The following is a 17,038-nucleotide window of genomic DNA, read 5'->3' as shown; positions in this document are numbered from 1 at the left end:
GCCTGGCCCTGACACGCCGCAGCCCCTGGCACTGCCCGGCAGCACCGTCTGGGGCGAGAGATGGGGCCCGAGTGTGGCTGTGCAGAGCTGAGAGGGCCCCAGAGTGCCTGAATCATAGGCTAACCTGAGCTGGAAGAGACACACAGGGATCACAGCTCAACTCTTGCCCCGCACGGGACACCCCAACAACACACCCTGTGCCTGAGAGCGCTGGACAAACACTCCCCGAGCTCTGTCAGGTTTGGGGCTGTGACGCTGCCCTGGGAGCTGTTCCAGTGGCTGAGACTGCTGCCAGCTCTCCATGACATGAGCTCTCTGTCCCACTTCACATTCCCTTTCCAGCACTTCCTTGCTTCACCTCCTCTCACCTCCACCTGTCTCAGTTTCCCCTGCCACTGGAATACTCCTCTGAGGTTTGGCTCTGGCATTATTCTGGTCTAACTGGGTTTTCCCTCATTAAAAAAACCCCAAACAAACCCAAAACACTTTGTGACACACCAGTTCTTAAACAAAATTATTTCTTATGCATAATTAATTCTCCCAGGGTGAAAACAAATCATCACTAACATGTGTCACTGCAGCTGCTTGCAAGATATAATTTAAGCCCATGGCAGATGTTGATTTTACAGAGGGCCCAGCATTTTTTTGTTCATCCCTACCTGCAGGCAGGTGAGGCTGCAGCTGCCACACAGGTTCAGCTGGGGCATAGACACCTCAGAGCAAATTACGGGGAAGAGCTGCTGCGGTGAAACTCCCGTGAGAAACAGGGAGCGCGAGGAGTTCCTCCCAGGCCGCGCCCAAGGGCGACTGCCGAGCGCGCTGGACCAAGGAGCACGCGAGGATGGCCAAGGAGCACGTGAGGATGGCCAAGGAGCATGCGAGGATGGCCCGGGAGAGTTATCACCCTGCCTGGGAGCAGGATCTGACCTCCACTCGCGGGTCAGGGCTCTCCGGCAGCTCTGGGTGTGGAGCCCCAGGACCAGCAGCAGCACCAGGAGCTCAGGCAGCTCCGGGTTCCTCACTCCGGGGGTCACACCCCATCGCTCGTGTGGTGAGCAGCCCAGGGACTGAACGGCGAACAGTGGAAATGCCTCGAAAGTCAGCACAGCTCAGTCCCTGCCGCGCGGCTCTGCGGTTCTGTGCCGACGGCCCTGGGATGGCAACGCACCGAGGGCAGCGTGAGGACCAGAGCCCTGCCCTGCGGCTTGACAGGGCCCATGGGTGAAGGACTGAGCTGTCCCTTAGCATAAAGCACCTCCTCAGCCCGGGGATGGGACAGCTGTGCTGGTGCCAGCTCAGAGTGCTGCCCCAGCCCAGACCATGCGGTGTGCTCGTGGGGCTCGCGGGGATGATGCTGATCCCGTTCCCATGCAGAGCTCAGTAGAGATCAGAAGATAGGGAGAGGGGCAGGAGCTTCATCGGTGCCATTCAGAGCGCTAGGCCCTGGATAACGAATCCCTCTGGTTTGTGCGGAAAGGGGACACCAGGTTTCCACTCCCCACCTAGTTCACCCACAAAAGCAGAGCTTGCAGCACTGCCATGGGAACAGCCTAGGAGGAGTGTCCGGGCTGGGCTCCACCGCAGAAAAGCCTGTCTGCTCTTACCTGGGGCTGTGCTCGGGGACTGTTGCAGGGCTGGGAGCGGAGGCAGGTGCACCATGCTGTGTCCCAGGAAGGGTTTCCCAGATTCAGGTGTGCCCAGACCCTGTTGGAGACCCACAGACCCACACCTGCTGTGCTGGGGACTCAGTAAAGCTGCAGTGGGGTCAGTGCATGAGGAAACCACAGTGAGAGGAGAGCAGGCAGGAATGGGGCCACATTTCACCCCAGGCACCAGCTTGGTGCTCCCAAGAAGCAGGAGCTGAGCTCACAACCATCTGTATGCTGCAGCCCCAGAGGCCACGGGCTCAACAGCAATGGTAACAACATCCAGCAGTGACAAATGCAACAGCAGAAACTTTCCCACCGCAGCAGCTTTACCAGGAACCACCCCCAGCCAGGGACCAGCTGGTGGTTTTGCTCCCAGAGCACACACTGACAGCACATCCATCCCCCCGTGCCCCTCTGTGGTGGTCCCTGCCCTGCTCCCCAGCTCCACTGCCCTGGTCAGCAGCTCCACTCTCCTGCCTCTGCTACCAGGCCAGCTTCCTCCTTCCTGGGGCAGGGGCTGAGTCCAGCACCCAACACCCAGGTGGAAAATGGTCCGTATGAGAGCACAGAGGGCAGCTGCCAGGATAGGGCTGAGATGCCCAGGCAGCAATGTGTCTGGCACAGTGTCTCCCTGCCCACAGAAAGGCTTCAGGCTTTTACCTCCCTGAGACTGCACAGAGGAAAAACATCTTGGCTTGTCTGCTGGTCCAGCAGCACCAGGATTCCCACTCAGGGATGTACACGGGAATAAGTCAAGGCAGCAGGAACACCATAGCCAGAATGGAGCAGCATAAACTCCTGCTGGAGCCTCTGCTGCTCATGAAATTACAGGGGGGAGGAGTGCTGGCCTGGGCCACCACATCCAAGCTGTGACACTGCTGTCACCCAGCTTTGCTCTCCGGGAGACGTGAAGGAGGGAGCTTGCAGGGTTTGTGTTTCCTGGCTCCAGGAGCTGCCCTAATGCAGTAATGACATCCCTGTCCAGCCCTGGGAGGAGGAAACTTTTCCCAGATGCCAGAGTCACTCCTGAAAGTCTGCTTTAAAGAACAAACTAATTAGGCAGCAGCATTCACTGCTGGATTTAACAACTCCTCAGTGCAAATTGAAGGTGACAGCAGCGTCTGAGCCAGAGCCTGCCAAGGGCAAGGCTGGGTGGCTCCCACGGGACTCCCAACCTCCACTCGCTCACGTTGCCAGGGAGTGCTGCCTGGTCAAGGGCTCCCAGACCCACTGAGCAGCTGGTGGGGCTCCCTGGTGATGTGAAGCCATGGGAATACCATAGAAATCAACACCCAAAGGTGCCACTCAGCAGCAGCCACTGCTGTGTCCTCAAGGGGAGACACAGCAGTCCTTGGCACGCCCTGCTCTTCCTGGCCCAGAGCAGCTGCAGAAAGCTGATTTACTCCAAGAGAAGCTGATTACAGCTTCCTGACACCCAGGAAGGCCACACAGGCAGCAGAACCCTTGGTGGGGCTGGAAGCTTCAGAGCTGTGTTTGCTACAGGAGCAGTGGTAGATCCCTCTGGCTCTGGGCTGGGGGAGCATCCTCTGCACTGGTCATCTCGCTAATTCCTCTTACTAATTATCAGCAGTGAGTAGGGCAAGGGCTTGGCATAATCCCTGTGTGGCACTGGATGGTAGAAAGCTCAGTGAGCACCTGCACACAAAAGCCTATTGCAGGTAACAGGGAGCCACACACAGACTTACCAGGCTTTGGCTCCAGCCCCGTGGGGGACCTGTTAGCTCCTTAGTGCCTGTTGTAAGCTCCTTATCTCTTGCAGGGAGCTCTGGAACCCTTGGCAGCTCCAACATCCCCAGCAGGGCTGAGCCCCCACATGCTGGCACAGCCCCATCATCATGTGTGATGCCACCAAGTGATGTCTGTACCCACCACAGCACAGACCCCCCAGGAGGGCACACACCACCCCCAGTACAGCCCAAAGCATCACAGACACTGTGCACACAGGACCTGGACAGTCAAGAAGGACACAGGGAGGTGTTTGTGGGGGAGACACTCACCTGTATGGATGCTGTGGCTGAGTCTGGGAAGAGCTGTAGGGAGAACTCTGCTCCCTCCTCTCCTCTCCCATTCATCCTGTGGAGTCTGCGTGAGGGTCAACACAGCTGAGATCACAGTGAGGGACTGGCCATGAGGATGGAGGAGTGTTGGGATCTCATCTGACACAAACTGCTACACTGGGCAGGCTGGAAATGGTAGCAGGAAAAGAAGGCAAGGATGGGCCCAGCCCTCCACACCCTGTGGCACAGGAAATCACCCCCAGATTGGAGCAAAGGCAGGAAAAAGGCCACACAACATGTGGGGCAGGATGCACAGCTGAGGCTCAGCACCACCCTGCAGCCAGGGTCACCCAACAGGGACAGGGCATCAGTGCGGCTCAGCCAAGGCCTCCACAGGGAAATCGTTTTCCAGGTGCTAAAGCACCTTGTGCAGGAGGAACTCATCCAGCTGAGCTCCCCCAGTGCTGTGTGATGGGCTCTGCTCAGTGTGGGGCTGGGGGTGCTTTGCCCCCAAAAGCCTCCTGGACCATCAGGCTTGGCCTCCAGCACTCCAGCCTTGGAAAGGTTTAATTTCGTTCCCTACAAACTCAGCTCCTCCAGCAGGACTGACCCTGTTTGAGCACCACAACCACCGAGCACACACAGCCTCTGTGGGCTCTGCATCACCCCGGGAGCTCCAAAAATCACCATCCAGCTCTCCAGGGATACACAGTCAGACAGACACGTGGATGCTGGCACAGCTCCAATCACTCCATCCCATATCTAGCTCAAGAGACTCAGCTAAGGAAGGGGATGAGTCCTCACCAGTGACCCAGGCTGTGAGGCTGCAGTGCCTTGGGGCAGATCACATACATCCCACGGCACTGGCAGCAGGAGCTGTTATTTATGCAGGTACAAGCACAGGCTGTAACCCTTCACCCCGAGACACAGCCTGAACTTCAGCAGGGCTTTAACTCTGAGCTTGGCATGAAATCGATGATCTTAGAGGTCATTTCTAGCATAAACGATTCTGTGATGCCATGAAATCGCTGCCTGGAAGCTGATGATTCATGCCCCAGGCAACCAGGGGAAAGTTCATCCTTCCAGGATGAGCTGAAAGGAGCAGAGGCTTCCCAGCTCCAAGGGGCAACACCACGGGAGCAAAGCCCTGGGAATCTGTCACTCCTGCAGCCAGAGCATCCCCAAGGGACACAGGGACAGGGCTGTAGCCTCAGTGCTGGCTGAACCCCCAGCCACCTGTGGACACAGCCAGGAAAGCGGAGCAGGTGATGTCTCATGAGCTCAGCACAGGAAGAAAGGCTCAGCAAGTCCCTTCATGCCAGGGGATCACTGCTCTGTGACCCCTCTGGGGCACCACCTCCAGCTCCCTCTCCCTGGCTGTCCTGCTCCTCATTTTACAGCAGGACACCATGGAGCTTCCCACAGAACAACAGGATCCCCTGGCAGGGCTTAGGTACAAACACAGGCACTGACAGCAAAAGGTTGTTTCCCTCTTGGGGCAGTTGGCAAACGATATGCCCATTGTTTCAGATGGGAACACAGTCCTGGCTCTGGGTCACAGATAAATAACGAGCAGGAGCTAATTAACCTAACGAAGCTGCTCATTAGACACCGAGAAGAGCAGAGAGTGATTGGAACACCAGCAGGAGCCAAAGGAGCTCCTCCCAGCAGGGAACACACAGCCCCTTCCCTGCCCTGCCCAGGATTCCTGGTAGGAGCAGCTTGGGAAGCAATGCAGCTGCTCCCAACACTCCCTCAGTTCCCATGGCAACTTTCCCTCACTTCATTGCTCTATATTGTTCTTTTTCCATTTAAGAGCAGCCCCTGCTGCTCTCTGCACAGCTCATCGTCCCTCCCTGCCCCAGCACCGCCCGGGAAGTGTTTGTGCTGAGGGCAGGAGAGCACCTAGGGGCAGGGTGAGACATGATCCGGATGGATTCCTGCCCAGGGAATATGCTCACACCTTCCCTCAGCCCATCCCCATCCCCATCCCCAAGCAGCAGCTCTGGGAAGGCTGCAGCCTGGGTTTGGTGACACCAACCCAGCACCAGCCCTCGGGCAGGATGTGTCCCAGAGCTCTGGATATGTGATTACTGCAGTAACAACTGTGATTAAAACCTGCTATTTTGCCTAGAAACAGTAGCTACTCACAGCTTCCATTACACCTGGGACAGGATGTGTGGCAGCTCCTTCCCATGAGGAATCCTCCCAACCACCTGCTCAGCATCATGGCAAGCTCCTGCTTTTCCAGGGATGCAGGAATCCTGCAAGTTTCCATAGAATGACAGAATCCCAGGATGGTTTGGGTTGAAAGGAAGCTTAAAGATCATCTGCCATGGGCAGGGACACCTCCCACCAGCCCAGGATGCTCCAAGTCCTGTCCAACCTGGCCTGGAACACTCCCAGGTATGGAGCAGCCACAGCTGCTCTAGGAAATCCATTCCAGTGCCTCAGCACCTCACAGGGAACAATTCCTTCCCAAGATCCCACCCAGATCTCCCCTCTTCCAGTCTGGAACCATTCCCTGTGTCCTGTCCCTCCATCCCTTGTCCCAAGTCCCTCTGCAGCTCTCCTGGAGCAGCAGAGAGGCTCCAGCCCTTGGAGCATCCCCATGGCCCCACAGCACCCTCCAGCACTAGACACTGTGCCCTGTCTCAGCACAGACTCCCACTGCTCTTACAAGTTTCTTCACCAACTCTTCCAGCTCTTGCCACAGCTCCTGTTAGCACCCCCTAGGCTGATCCCGGCCAGGACACTCACACTGAGGCAAACACAAACATTAGCAACAACATTTGAATTAAATTGAATTTGAAATTAAAAAAGTTTATTTGCAGGTCTGTAAAACAGCTCCATGAGACCAACACTGCCAAACACTACGAGATGAGAATGAGTTTCCTATATTAGCAGATAAAAAAAGTCACAGTCCTTCAACTACTCTGAGAAAAGCAAACAATTATGGACCAAACATTGAATTTCCAACACCAAAAAGTCAATGGGTTGAGTCAGACAGTCAATAGCACCAACACAGGGTGACACAGCCCTGCTGGGGCTGTGGTTGCTGTGGAACAAAGCAGGTTAGTGAGGCCAATCCTCATGTAGAAACAGCCCTGTGAGCACTGAGGGTTCATACAGTGACACACCAACACATTCCACCCCATGGATGCAAACAGCAAGGAAGAGACACCACAGAGCTCCTGGGAGCTCTGAGCCTCCACATGGGGACAAGAAACCTTCAGAACTTACATGGCAGTTCCTGTTCACACACACAACTTTATTCACACTATGTGTACAGGAGCTGTGCAGAGGGAGGTGAAGGACAGGATGCAGAGGTGCTGCAGGGATCAACCCTCACTCCATGGCAAGCAGCAGGGATCACACTGCTTTCCGGTGGTACTCAGGAGGGGCAACTTCATAGTCACTGGCACTGAACAGGGCAGAGGAATTCTTGGCTAAATACCTACAGAAATAACAACAGATTCAGTTACTTCTTGCCCCAAGCCTCCGTTGTAATGCGTGAGCCCTTAGGTGTTTGCCCTGACCATGACAGGATTCCTTAGGCGCTGCAGGGACAGGACAAGGAGTAATGGGGATAAATTCAAAGGGGAAATTTAGATTTCACTGGCACTGAACAGGGCAGAGGAATTCTTGGCTAAATACCTACAGAAATAACAACAGATTCAGTTACTTCTTGCCCCAAGCCTCCGTTGTAATGCGTGAGCCCTTAGGTGTTTGCCCTGACCATGACAGGATTCCTTAGGCGCTGCAGGGACAGGACAAGGAGTAATGGGGATAAATTCAAAGGGGAAATTTAGATTTGATAAAGAAGTTTTCTGGCACTGAACAGGGCAGAGGAATTCTTGGCTAAATACCTACAGAAATAACAACAGATTCAGTTACTTCTTGCCCCAAGCCTCCGTTGTAATGCGTGAGCCCTTAGGTGTTTGCCCTGACCATGACAGGATTCCTTAGGCGCTGCAGGGACAGGACAAGGAGTAATGGGGATAAATTCAAAGGGGAAATTTAGATTTGATATTAGAAAGAAGTTTTTCCCTGTGAGGGTGGTGAGACACTGTCCCAGGCTGCCCAGGGAGGCTGTGGCTGCCCCAGCCCTGGCAGTGTTCACAGCCAGGTTGGCTAAAGCTCTGAACAATCTGCTCTCGTGGGAGGTGTCCCTGCCCAGGGCAGGGGCTTGGGACTAAATGAGCTCTAAGCTCCATTCCAACCCCTTAACACTATGACATGAGGGGTATCAGTCTCACACATAGCTACTCACACCAGCTGTGCCAAGCAAACACAGACATTACAGTTCATGCCCAAAACCCAATCCCAAAGAAGCTGCCAAACACCTCTGGCTCCAGGTGAGCTCAGGTGAACAGTCACCGGATGAAGAGTCACAGGATGAAGAGTTGACATTCGAGGTTTGGGCAGCTGCAGTATGAAGAGTTGATTTACTACTGATCTACTCAAAGAACTACTACTTTTATCCCTCTGGGACAGGACAGGACAGCAGGAAGCTCTGTCTGCACATACAGGGCACCTCAAGGGCTGGAGGAACCATGGCAAAACAAGGAATGGAAGTGTTTGTGCCACCACATCTCACTGATGGACTCGGGAATCTCTGGTCAGTGCTCCGGGGCTCTTTAGCACCTGCAGTTCACTCAGACTGACCCAAAAACCAGGATATGCCCAAGACTTTTGGGCTATTCCAGGGTAAGTTCACTCTGGCTATCAGGCTGATTCATGGTGATCCATCCTGATGTACTGAGGGCTTTCTTTCAGCTTCCAATAGCTTACCCAGTCACAGAATCCCAGGATAGCTGGGAGGGACCTCATAGCTCATATCACTTCACCTTGAAGTATTTTATTATTATCATTGAGGATGGTGTTTCCCTTCTAACTATGCCATGGCTCCAGGGGCTGCAGCACACCAAGCCCCAGTGACTGTCCCAGAAATAACATTAGCAAAGTTCATTAGCCTTTAAGCATTTGCTCAATTGTTTTGGAGTAACTGTTGTGTAATTCAACAGTTTGCTGTAACTATCATCTGCTTTTTATAGCAGCTCTAAATAAATATCGAAGCATTTATTCCCAAACAAGTAGCAAAACTTGGGCACTTTGAAAGTGCAGAGTAACAGAACCATGGAATGGTTTGGGTTGGAAAGGACCTTAAAAGTCATCTCACGGCTATGGGGCAGAGATACCTCTCACCAGCCCAGGTTGCTCCAAGCCCCATCCAGCCTGGCCTGGAACACTCCCAGGGATGAAGCAGCCACAGCTGCTCTGGGCAACCTGTGCCAGTGCCTCAGCACCTCACAGGGAACAATTCCTTCCCAGTACCCCACCAGTCCCTGCCCTCTGGCAGTGGGAAGCCATTCCCCCTTGTCCTGGCACTAGCAATAACCCCGGTGTAACAGGAGAGAATTCAAACCTACTCAGCTCCTGCACAGCTCAGTCTGAGCTTCACTGTGATCTTTGCTGAAGATCCCACACAGACCCCAAACTAAACACTAATTCACTGCAAACAGGCAGGAGTCCAACAGGCTGTGCTGCCTGGGCTTTCTCTTTCTTGCTGAAGGACCTTACAAGCACTTACTTTAAGAAGTCATGCAAATAGTTTAGGAGCAGAGCCAGACTCTTCTCATCCAGGGGGGTGTAGGCCAGCATGGCCCCGATCCGCACTGTGCCGGGGGAAGGAGCAAGTGTTAGTTACAAACAGCTTCAGCAAGTATTTGAGTTCAGAGCCTTACAGCAGCAGAGGAAAGCAGCCCAGGAATCTCTTTCAATATATACAAAGCACATGAACTAGACTTATAAATCTATTTCCAGCCCAACCCCCAATAACTCGAGCATGTTAGGCACATGGAGTAAGGAGAGAGTGAACCCACATTTCAGAGCTGCTTGTCACAGACTCAAGAGGGGACAAGAAGCACTTGCACCCTTCCAACTGCTCTTCACCCTTCTGAGCTGGTACTCACCAAAGAGCCTCAGGAGGTGTGGGGCACCATAGACCTGAGACATGGGAGCGTCGGGATGGTCAGCCAAGATCTCAGCATATTGGGGCCTCTCAAACTTGTACAGCAGTTGAGTTCCCAACATGACATTGAAGTACTCCTTAATTCCAGCCACCACTTCGTTGACTGCATATTCCCTAGGGACACAGAGCACGTGAGCCCTGCTGGAAGGACTGGATGGACACATGGGGAGACTTGGCTTGGTAAGACCATCAAAATGCTGAAGATCTTTCAAGGGGATTTGTCTGGAGACCTTGAAATGCAGAGCCACAGAGTGATGATTCCCAGCCCTCCCTTAAAATGGGCTGTCCTGCACTAAGTCAGGATTTAGGCACACCAAGGGCAGCTTTGCTTCTGGTCATCCACAAAGAGACAGACTCAGCGCAGCTCTTCTAGAGCAACAGGAGTGCTGAGGACACTCACCAGTTCCTCTGGTTTCAGCCAGCATTCATCCCAGCTCACACCAGTTCAAAGGCACAATACTGACGTGACTGGATTGAACTCCTTGATGGAGAGGGACAGCCCCAGTGCTTCAGGCACCTGATCCCTTCCCCCCAGGCCTCTCCTGCCATGTCCCTGCAGGCTTCCAACTCCACCCTGACTGTAAGGAATCAGCAGTGACACTGACAAGTACAACCCTCACTCCACCCTGCCAACAAATTTAGAGCAGACATCAGGACAATTACATCAAGGAAGGTTAAAACACCCTGACAAGTCACTGATCTGCTTCCTCTTGAGTAGAGGAAAATAACCTCCCAGTTCTGGTTTCTCTGCCTTTAACCCAGGGAAGCTTCCTGCAGAGTAACCTTGTCTGCTGCCAGGGCTCACTGCTGGGGGAATGACAGACAAGTAATCAGCTCCTCCACCTCCCTGGCCCCCAGCTCTGTGCCTGTGAGGGACCCCAGGAGCACGGAGATCCCCTGCCAGGCAGCTGGTTTGGGTGGTCTGTACCAGTTTCCTTCAGGAAAAGCCTTGGGGCAAAGTGGGGGGAGCAGAAATCACACACAAAGCAAAACTGCAGCCTGGAATTACCCTGAAGGTTTCTAAACTCCTCTGTCCCCTTGGTCTGGGAACAGGAAGCTGCACACAGGGCTGGGCCATGTCTCACCACCTTCCCCAGCTTTCCATGGATTCCAAGTCCAACAACAACAGCAGCAGCAGAGTTCAGGGCTGGCAGTGACCACTACTCACTTGTTATCAGTGTTTCCTCGGGACTTCTTGTAGTTTGCATAATCCTCTAGGATGGAGTCAACATTCTTCTTGGCAGGAAGGTAGAAGAGCTGCAAAGGAAGGAAAACAGCAAACACAAGTTGTCTGATTTATGCAGACATTTATGTCTGAAAGCTAAAGTGAAACCAATGCACACAAGGAAGTTTCTAGAATGAAATTAGCAGGTTGAGATGTTTTGTGTTATTAAAGAAACTGTTCTAGTTGGGGATACAAAAGCCCCAACCAGCCTGAGCACCCTGGGCTAGGGGAAGGTGTCCCTGCCCATGGCAGGGAGTGGAACCAGATGGGCTTTAGGGTCCTTTCCAACACAAACCATTCCACAAGTCTATGGCTATATCCATGTTTCCATTTAACACTTGTGCTGCACAGCACAACCTGATGATGAACTGCTGAACTAGAGCTAATAAGTCAGGCCAATAGTCGCAATAACAAGGTACACAGGTGTCCCTGCAGACTTCAACATGATTTTTCCCTATCTGGGACTGCCCAGACTGTTCTTCTGCCAGGTACCTGCTTCTGCCTGGTGATCAAGTCCCAGTCATCCACCAGCCATGGCTTCAGCTCTTCTGGGATTTTCACCTTGACTTCAACTCTGTTCATAAATGTTTCTTCCTGAAAAAAGCAAATCCAGACTAATTACTCCCAGGTAACAATTCCCAGCACAGAAACCTTCCTGTTTTCTTTCCAAAGCCCTGGGAGAGAATGGACAATACATACACTCTCAACTGTTGGATCTACTCGAGCTCTCTTCTTCCTGGGGGGCTGAGGAGTCTCACTGGTGCTGCTCCCCTCTCCAATTCCTGGAGCTGTGCAGGACACAGACACCATCAGTAGGAAACACCAGTAAGATTTAGAAAAAGGATTTAAAATAAGTATCTGGTTTCTCTCAGGTCACCTCTCCACTTCATTTTAAACATGACTTGTGCTCTGGAAGTGCCACAGTTGTGACAGTTTAAATGTGGACATTGACACTCAGCTGAACACAGAGGTTTCTGCACGAGAACCAAACCAATATATAATTATCTGTAACATTATGTGGCAGAATATTTGGCCCCAACAGCTCAGCTCTGCAGCTGTGTCACATCTACATCTCAGTAAGAAACCTAAGTGTGACTTATGAAATTATTTCAACACATCCATGGAGACATCACTTTGCTTTTAGTTTGCAAGAGGTCAAAATCTTGACAGACTGGAAAAAGCAGATTTCGTACACACCAGAAAAGTATTCATGAGTAGGAAGAGACCAAGGAGTCCAGGAGGGACAGCACAAGGTGACAGGAGATTACTGAGGCATATTTAAGGCCTTTTTGCAGCTAAGAATCCTTCACTAAGGACATCACTTGTATGCAAAATAAAACATACTCACTTTTCTGCTTGTTCTTTTTTGTTTTCCTGCAAGAAGAACACACATTATTGCAAGTATCAAGAGAGTTGTACTTAAGGGACTGAAAGCAGAAAGCCAGGAAAATTGCCCACTAAGCTCAGCACAAGGAGCAGAGACTCAGGGCCTAAGGAGTATTTAGTTAAGAACACAGAAAAGCAGTATCAACTCTGACTTAACTTCACAGTTATGACACTGTAAGATTTTTCATGTAATAGCTTTGAATTCAGCATTTTGGGGGATGTTTTGTCCTTCACAAGTGCTCCTGATTTGCAGGTGATTTATTCCTGTATTTTCTGCACTCTGCAAGGAGCAGAGACTCAGGGCCTAAGGAGTATTTAGTTAAGAACACAGAAAAGCAGTATCAACTCTGACTTAACTTCACAGTTATGACACTGTAAGATTTTTCATGTAATAGCTTTGAATTCAGCATTTTGGGGGATGTTTTGTCCTTCACAAGTGCTCCTGATTTGCAGGTGATTTATTCCTGTATTTTCTGCACTCTGGATTTGCAGGTGATTTATTCTTTCAGACAGAGATTTGCAGGTGATTTATTCCTGTATTTCAGACAGAACATGGCACAAGCAAACAGAAGTGCTGGGAAACACCAGATAAATCTCAGTCAATTGAAGCAAGTTCCAGTAAAATATCAGCAATCCACCCAGTTTTAGCACTATAGCAGCAGAGAGAAGTTTCAGCAGCACTTTGGGTATTTACCACCATTTCAGGTGATTTTAACCAGTCAAGTCTCAGTCTGCTCACTGCAGTCCAGTTCAACCTCTCCAAAACTGAGGATTGTGTGGATAAAACTCTACCAGCACATGATTATTTCCTTGGAAATCCTCCACTATCTCAAAGGACACTTGTTTTGAAGCTCTGGTCAGGGTTTATCAGGGCTAGGAAGTAGGCAGAGTTCCTAGGAAGGGCTGAGGATAGGAAGAGTAAAAGGTTTGTTTAAAGCTTCAAGTCAAACAAGCACAAGGCTGGAACTGTGAGCAGAATAAGGCTCAGTTCTGCAGGAAGAAGGAGCAATGGCTAAGCTAAGTCACTGATAGTGGAATGGTATATTGAAGGGAAAGGCTTTTCTTCCAAGCCTAAACAAGGAGGAACAGGGGGTTCTTCCAGAATTAATTCACAAGGGAAAAATCATGTTAAGCATTAGAATAGAACAGTCTGAAAAAAATGGGACAGGCAATATGAAGTATAAAGCTCAACCACCATGAATGTACCCTAGGATGGCTCCAAAAACTCCTTGTGTATTACTGCTTTTCATGGAACTCCAGGTAGACCAGTAGAGCCTTCTAGAAGGATCCAGTTGCCAGTCTGGAATCGTTCGGACACACTGAGTGCATCTGACTACTCACATTGTGCCCAGCCAAAAAGGCACAGGGCAGAGCAACTGCAAACTGGCAGCTCATCGTGGCTCTAACCAAGCACCACCAAACACACCAGCTGACCTGGCACAGAACAAGAGATCTGGGAAAGCAAGGAGCTCTGCCCTCCAGATGGGAGCCCTGGAGTGGCAGCCCAGCCCCACTCACCGTGTGGATATGGCAGGAGTCTCCAGGCAGCAAACAGTGTGAGCTCCATCCCGACGGAAGAATCTGGGCACAGGGAGGGGGGAGAAGGAGAGAGTGTCAGACCTCCTGCTCAGCCTTCAGACTCACCTCAGAGTCCAAAATTCACCTTTTGGGCAGCATGGTAGAGTTTTACTCAGCATTCCTGGTGCTTATGTAATTTCATCTCCATTAGTGTTTGGCTCTCTGGAGAGTAAATTGTATAATAGAAATTACCTTTCCTTCAGATCCTCCAAAAATGCTGCAAAAGGTCAATTTTGAGGCCCAAATAAGTTGACAGTGTTACCCTTTCAGATCAGTGTGAGCAGTTTCTCCCCCTCCTCACCACCAGCACTTCATGTATCTACAATAAGCTTCAATTTACACAGGAGCAATCCAGCAGTTTGACTTTGGAAGAGTATTTTGGGCTTTTCCAGCAGCATTTTGCCTTTGGCTGTCAGCAGGTGCAAGCAGCAGTGCTTTGGTCAGTAATACACCACCACCCTGCATCACTGCTGGGTAAGTCACAGCATTTCCTCTCCCTCAGCCTCTGGGCAGGGAATGAAAATAGGGAGACTGTTGGAAGCAGCACAGGTGTGATTCAGAGGGATGCACAGCATGTGGTAACTGCCTAAGGACTAGGAGCAAAATGAGTGCAACAAGCACATGGGACCTGTTCTAACTCACTCCCCCCAGATCAGGCTGCAGCCGTGGTGACAACACCTTTCCCTCTCCCCTCTCCAACCCAAAATCTACCACCAAGGGATTAGTTTTTCAAATCAACATGAAGCAGATGTTTCAGAGAATTCCCTTCTCTCTGCCTTTCCTAAGCTTAGGACAGTGATGGCAGCAAAAAGCCAAACCACTCCCTTCCCAAAACTTGCTTCAACCAGGAGTCTATCAGAGCTGGTAATGTGCTTTAAGCTTTCCAGTCACACAGGGCTTAACCCACAGTCACTGTTGCAGTTGGGTCTCCCTTGGAAGCACCATCAGGAGTGGCTGAGAGGATTGAGCCAGCTCTGACTTTCAGGCCAGGGTAATATTCAGTGTTTACAACCCCCTGCAAACAGGCTGAGCTCTCTGGGTGACTCAGGCCAGCAGCATGGGGAAGCTACTCTGCAGTTACTATGGCCATGCTCTCTGTAGTGCAAACTACACCTATTTACAGCTGAGTCACCCCTGTCCCTGTCACTGGAATTAACTTTCCTCCCACTACTCCATGTGAGACGACTCAGGTGTGACAACTCTTTGAGCAGCTCAATTAGCGATGGTCATGATTTAGATCTGGTTTAATTAGGTTGTAATGACACTGAGCACCAACTGTGTCTACAGAGGTTTGGGTTGGGGTTTTTCCACCTTCAAATGACAAAGAGGTGACTGGGCCCTGTCAGAGGCGAGTGCAGAGCTGACAGAGCACCTGAGATCCCACAGATCCACTGAGAGCAGGAGCTAAGTACAGCCTTGGCTAAGGTTGGACTAAACCCCAGGTGAAACTGCTGCAGGATCCAGTGGTAAAACCCCCAATTAACTGTCCCCACTACTGCTGCACTTGCCAAATCAATGACTCCTATTTTGTAACAGAGTCACCCATGAATGTGACACAAATCTGAGGCTGCTGCCAAACCCACTGAAGAACTGATGTCATTCCAGCATTCCTCTTGTGTGGAACAAAGTCACAAACGAAGTCAGGAGTGAAAAACATCCCATTAGTAATGATCATCTACATAATTAAGTGAAGCACTGCCCCAAACACAAGAGCTTCATGGCAGAGCTGCACTGACTGTGTGAGACTAACGAGAACACCTTCCAAGCCTGCTCTGAAAGCCCACAAAGCTGGAATGAGAGCAATTAGGAGTCCCAGCCTCAAATTAGTCTTTTCTCATATATATTTGAGCTTCCTTCTGGTCTCTGAAGATGTAAACCTATTTTTAATAGCATTTGGGGTTAGTCTGGTCAAAACCAGCAGAAAAAAAGACCTTTTAAATGAAGCTCTGACATTTGTACAGTGAGAGAAGGCAAAGCATTGCAAGGGTTTTGTTCCCAAGTGCTTGCAGAGCCTGGAAGAACCAGAGAATTCTATACAGACACTGATTTCACTGAGATACGTGAGAGTCAGGAGGACTCACAGTATTTTGAGTATCAGTTCATCACTTTATGAGAAAAGGAGTCCAAAAAAACCACAGTTTGTCTACTCAGAGCCTCAAGTCACTTCTAAACTCTGCACCATCTAAAGGCACTTTAATAAAACACTTTAACAAAGGCCTTTTTGCTCCCTCAGAATTGACACAGCCTTTGCATGGGCTATGTGAGAATTAGTGAGGTTTAGCTTGCAATCCTTTCTAAGCAAAATACTATTTAAAGGCCAACCACAAAACTGCCAAGCAAAGGTTTGGGAGGTGTTTTGGGTGAGGCTTTGGGGATGGGTTGTCTGGTTTGGGTTTAGTATCAAAAAGGTTCTTACACTTCAACATTCTTCTGCTGCAGACCAGAAGTCTTCTTGCCTGGAGCAGCACCTCTCATCTTCCCCTCTGCATACTGCTCCCTTGAAACAGAGGAAATTCATACATGAGACCTCAGCTGAAAAAAGCAGCTTATTTTCCCCCTCTTTTTTTAACCTCACTAACTTCCCTTGATAAGCAGTTGTTGGACTGTTGCTCTATTAAGACATTTCCTTCAAGGACTTACAACAAAACCACTTACTGATTGGCCTTTTGAAGTTCTTTCTGCTTCTGCAGGTTGGTGTCCACGTATTTGAGTACTCTGCTTTCTGGAACCCATTCATCCCAGCTAGAAAAAGCCAACAAAACATCCAATGATTACTCAAAAACATCCCAGAATGGCATTCCACATGCAGCAGGCAACTAAAGGCTTTCCAGAATCTGGGTCTAAGCTTTGCTTTTGGACTGGCACCACTCAAGGTGGAAGTTACCAAACTCATTCCCCACTGGCTCAAGCTGGAATCATTTTTCTAGGGAAATGTAACCCTCATTTATATCCAAAGTTTCCCAGACTTGAAGGATGGGCAATTTAGGAGGGAGAGGATTTTCTTTAAGTCAAAAGAAGCATCACAGGAAAAATAAATATTCTATGCTTACTAAATGACGGGACACCATATTCCCATATGGTGTATTCCCAAGGATATCATGGAACAAGTTTCCTTTATCTATTCCAACATTTCATAGGTTAACAAATT

The 17,038-nt window shown here is 50.5% G+C and overlaps 1 protein-coding gene across 1 annotated transcript; it reads right to left on the bottom strand.

Moving 5' to 3' along the window:
- Nucleotides 1-7,039: 7,039 nt before the first annotated feature.
- On the bottom strand, nt 7,040-16,634 carry MORF4L1 (mortality factor 4 like 1). Its single transcript, XM_009079074.1, has 10 exons — nt 16,546-16,634; nt 16,307-16,387; nt 13,831-13,893; nt 12,275-12,300; nt 11,626-11,714; nt 11,419-11,520; nt 10,870-10,958; nt 9,643-9,815; nt 9,261-9,345; nt 7,040-7,124 (listed from the first exon to the last, which is right to left on the bottom strand). Exons 2-10 carry the CDS (start codon nt 16,363-16,365, stop codon nt 7,040-7,042), a joined length of 771 nt encoding a protein of 256 aa, XP_009077322.1. The 5' UTR covers nt 16,366-16,387; nt 16,546-16,634.
- Between the last annotated feature and the right edge of the window lie 404 nt (nt 16,635-17,038).

This window comes from Acanthisitta chloris, unplaced genomic scaffold (genome assembly GCF_000695815.1).
Source record: "Acanthisitta chloris isolate BGI_N310 unplaced genomic scaffold, ASM69581v1 scaffold32827, whole genome shotgun sequence".
Taxonomy (NCBI): Eukaryota; Metazoa; Chordata; class Aves; order Passeriformes; family Acanthisittidae; genus Acanthisitta; species Acanthisitta chloris.
Note: the sequence above shows the minus strand (reverse complement) of the source record. Positions and strands in the feature narration are given on the sequence as shown.

Bases quoted from the DNA above. Each gene is read 5' to 3' on its own strand.
- MORF4L1 (XM_009079074.1), bottom strand. From the start codon at position 16,365: ATGAGAGGTGCTGCTCCAGGCAAGAAGACTTCTGGTCTGCAGCAGAAG. The intron at 12,301-13,830 runs GTGAGTGGGGCT...TTCTTCTTGCAG, and splicing joins ACTCCTGCCATATCCACACG to GAAAACAAAAAAGAACAAGC. The intron at 9,346-9,642 runs GTGAGTACCAGC...CCCCCGGCACAG, and splicing joins ACACCTCCTGAGGCTCTTTG to TGCGGATCGGGGCCATGCTG.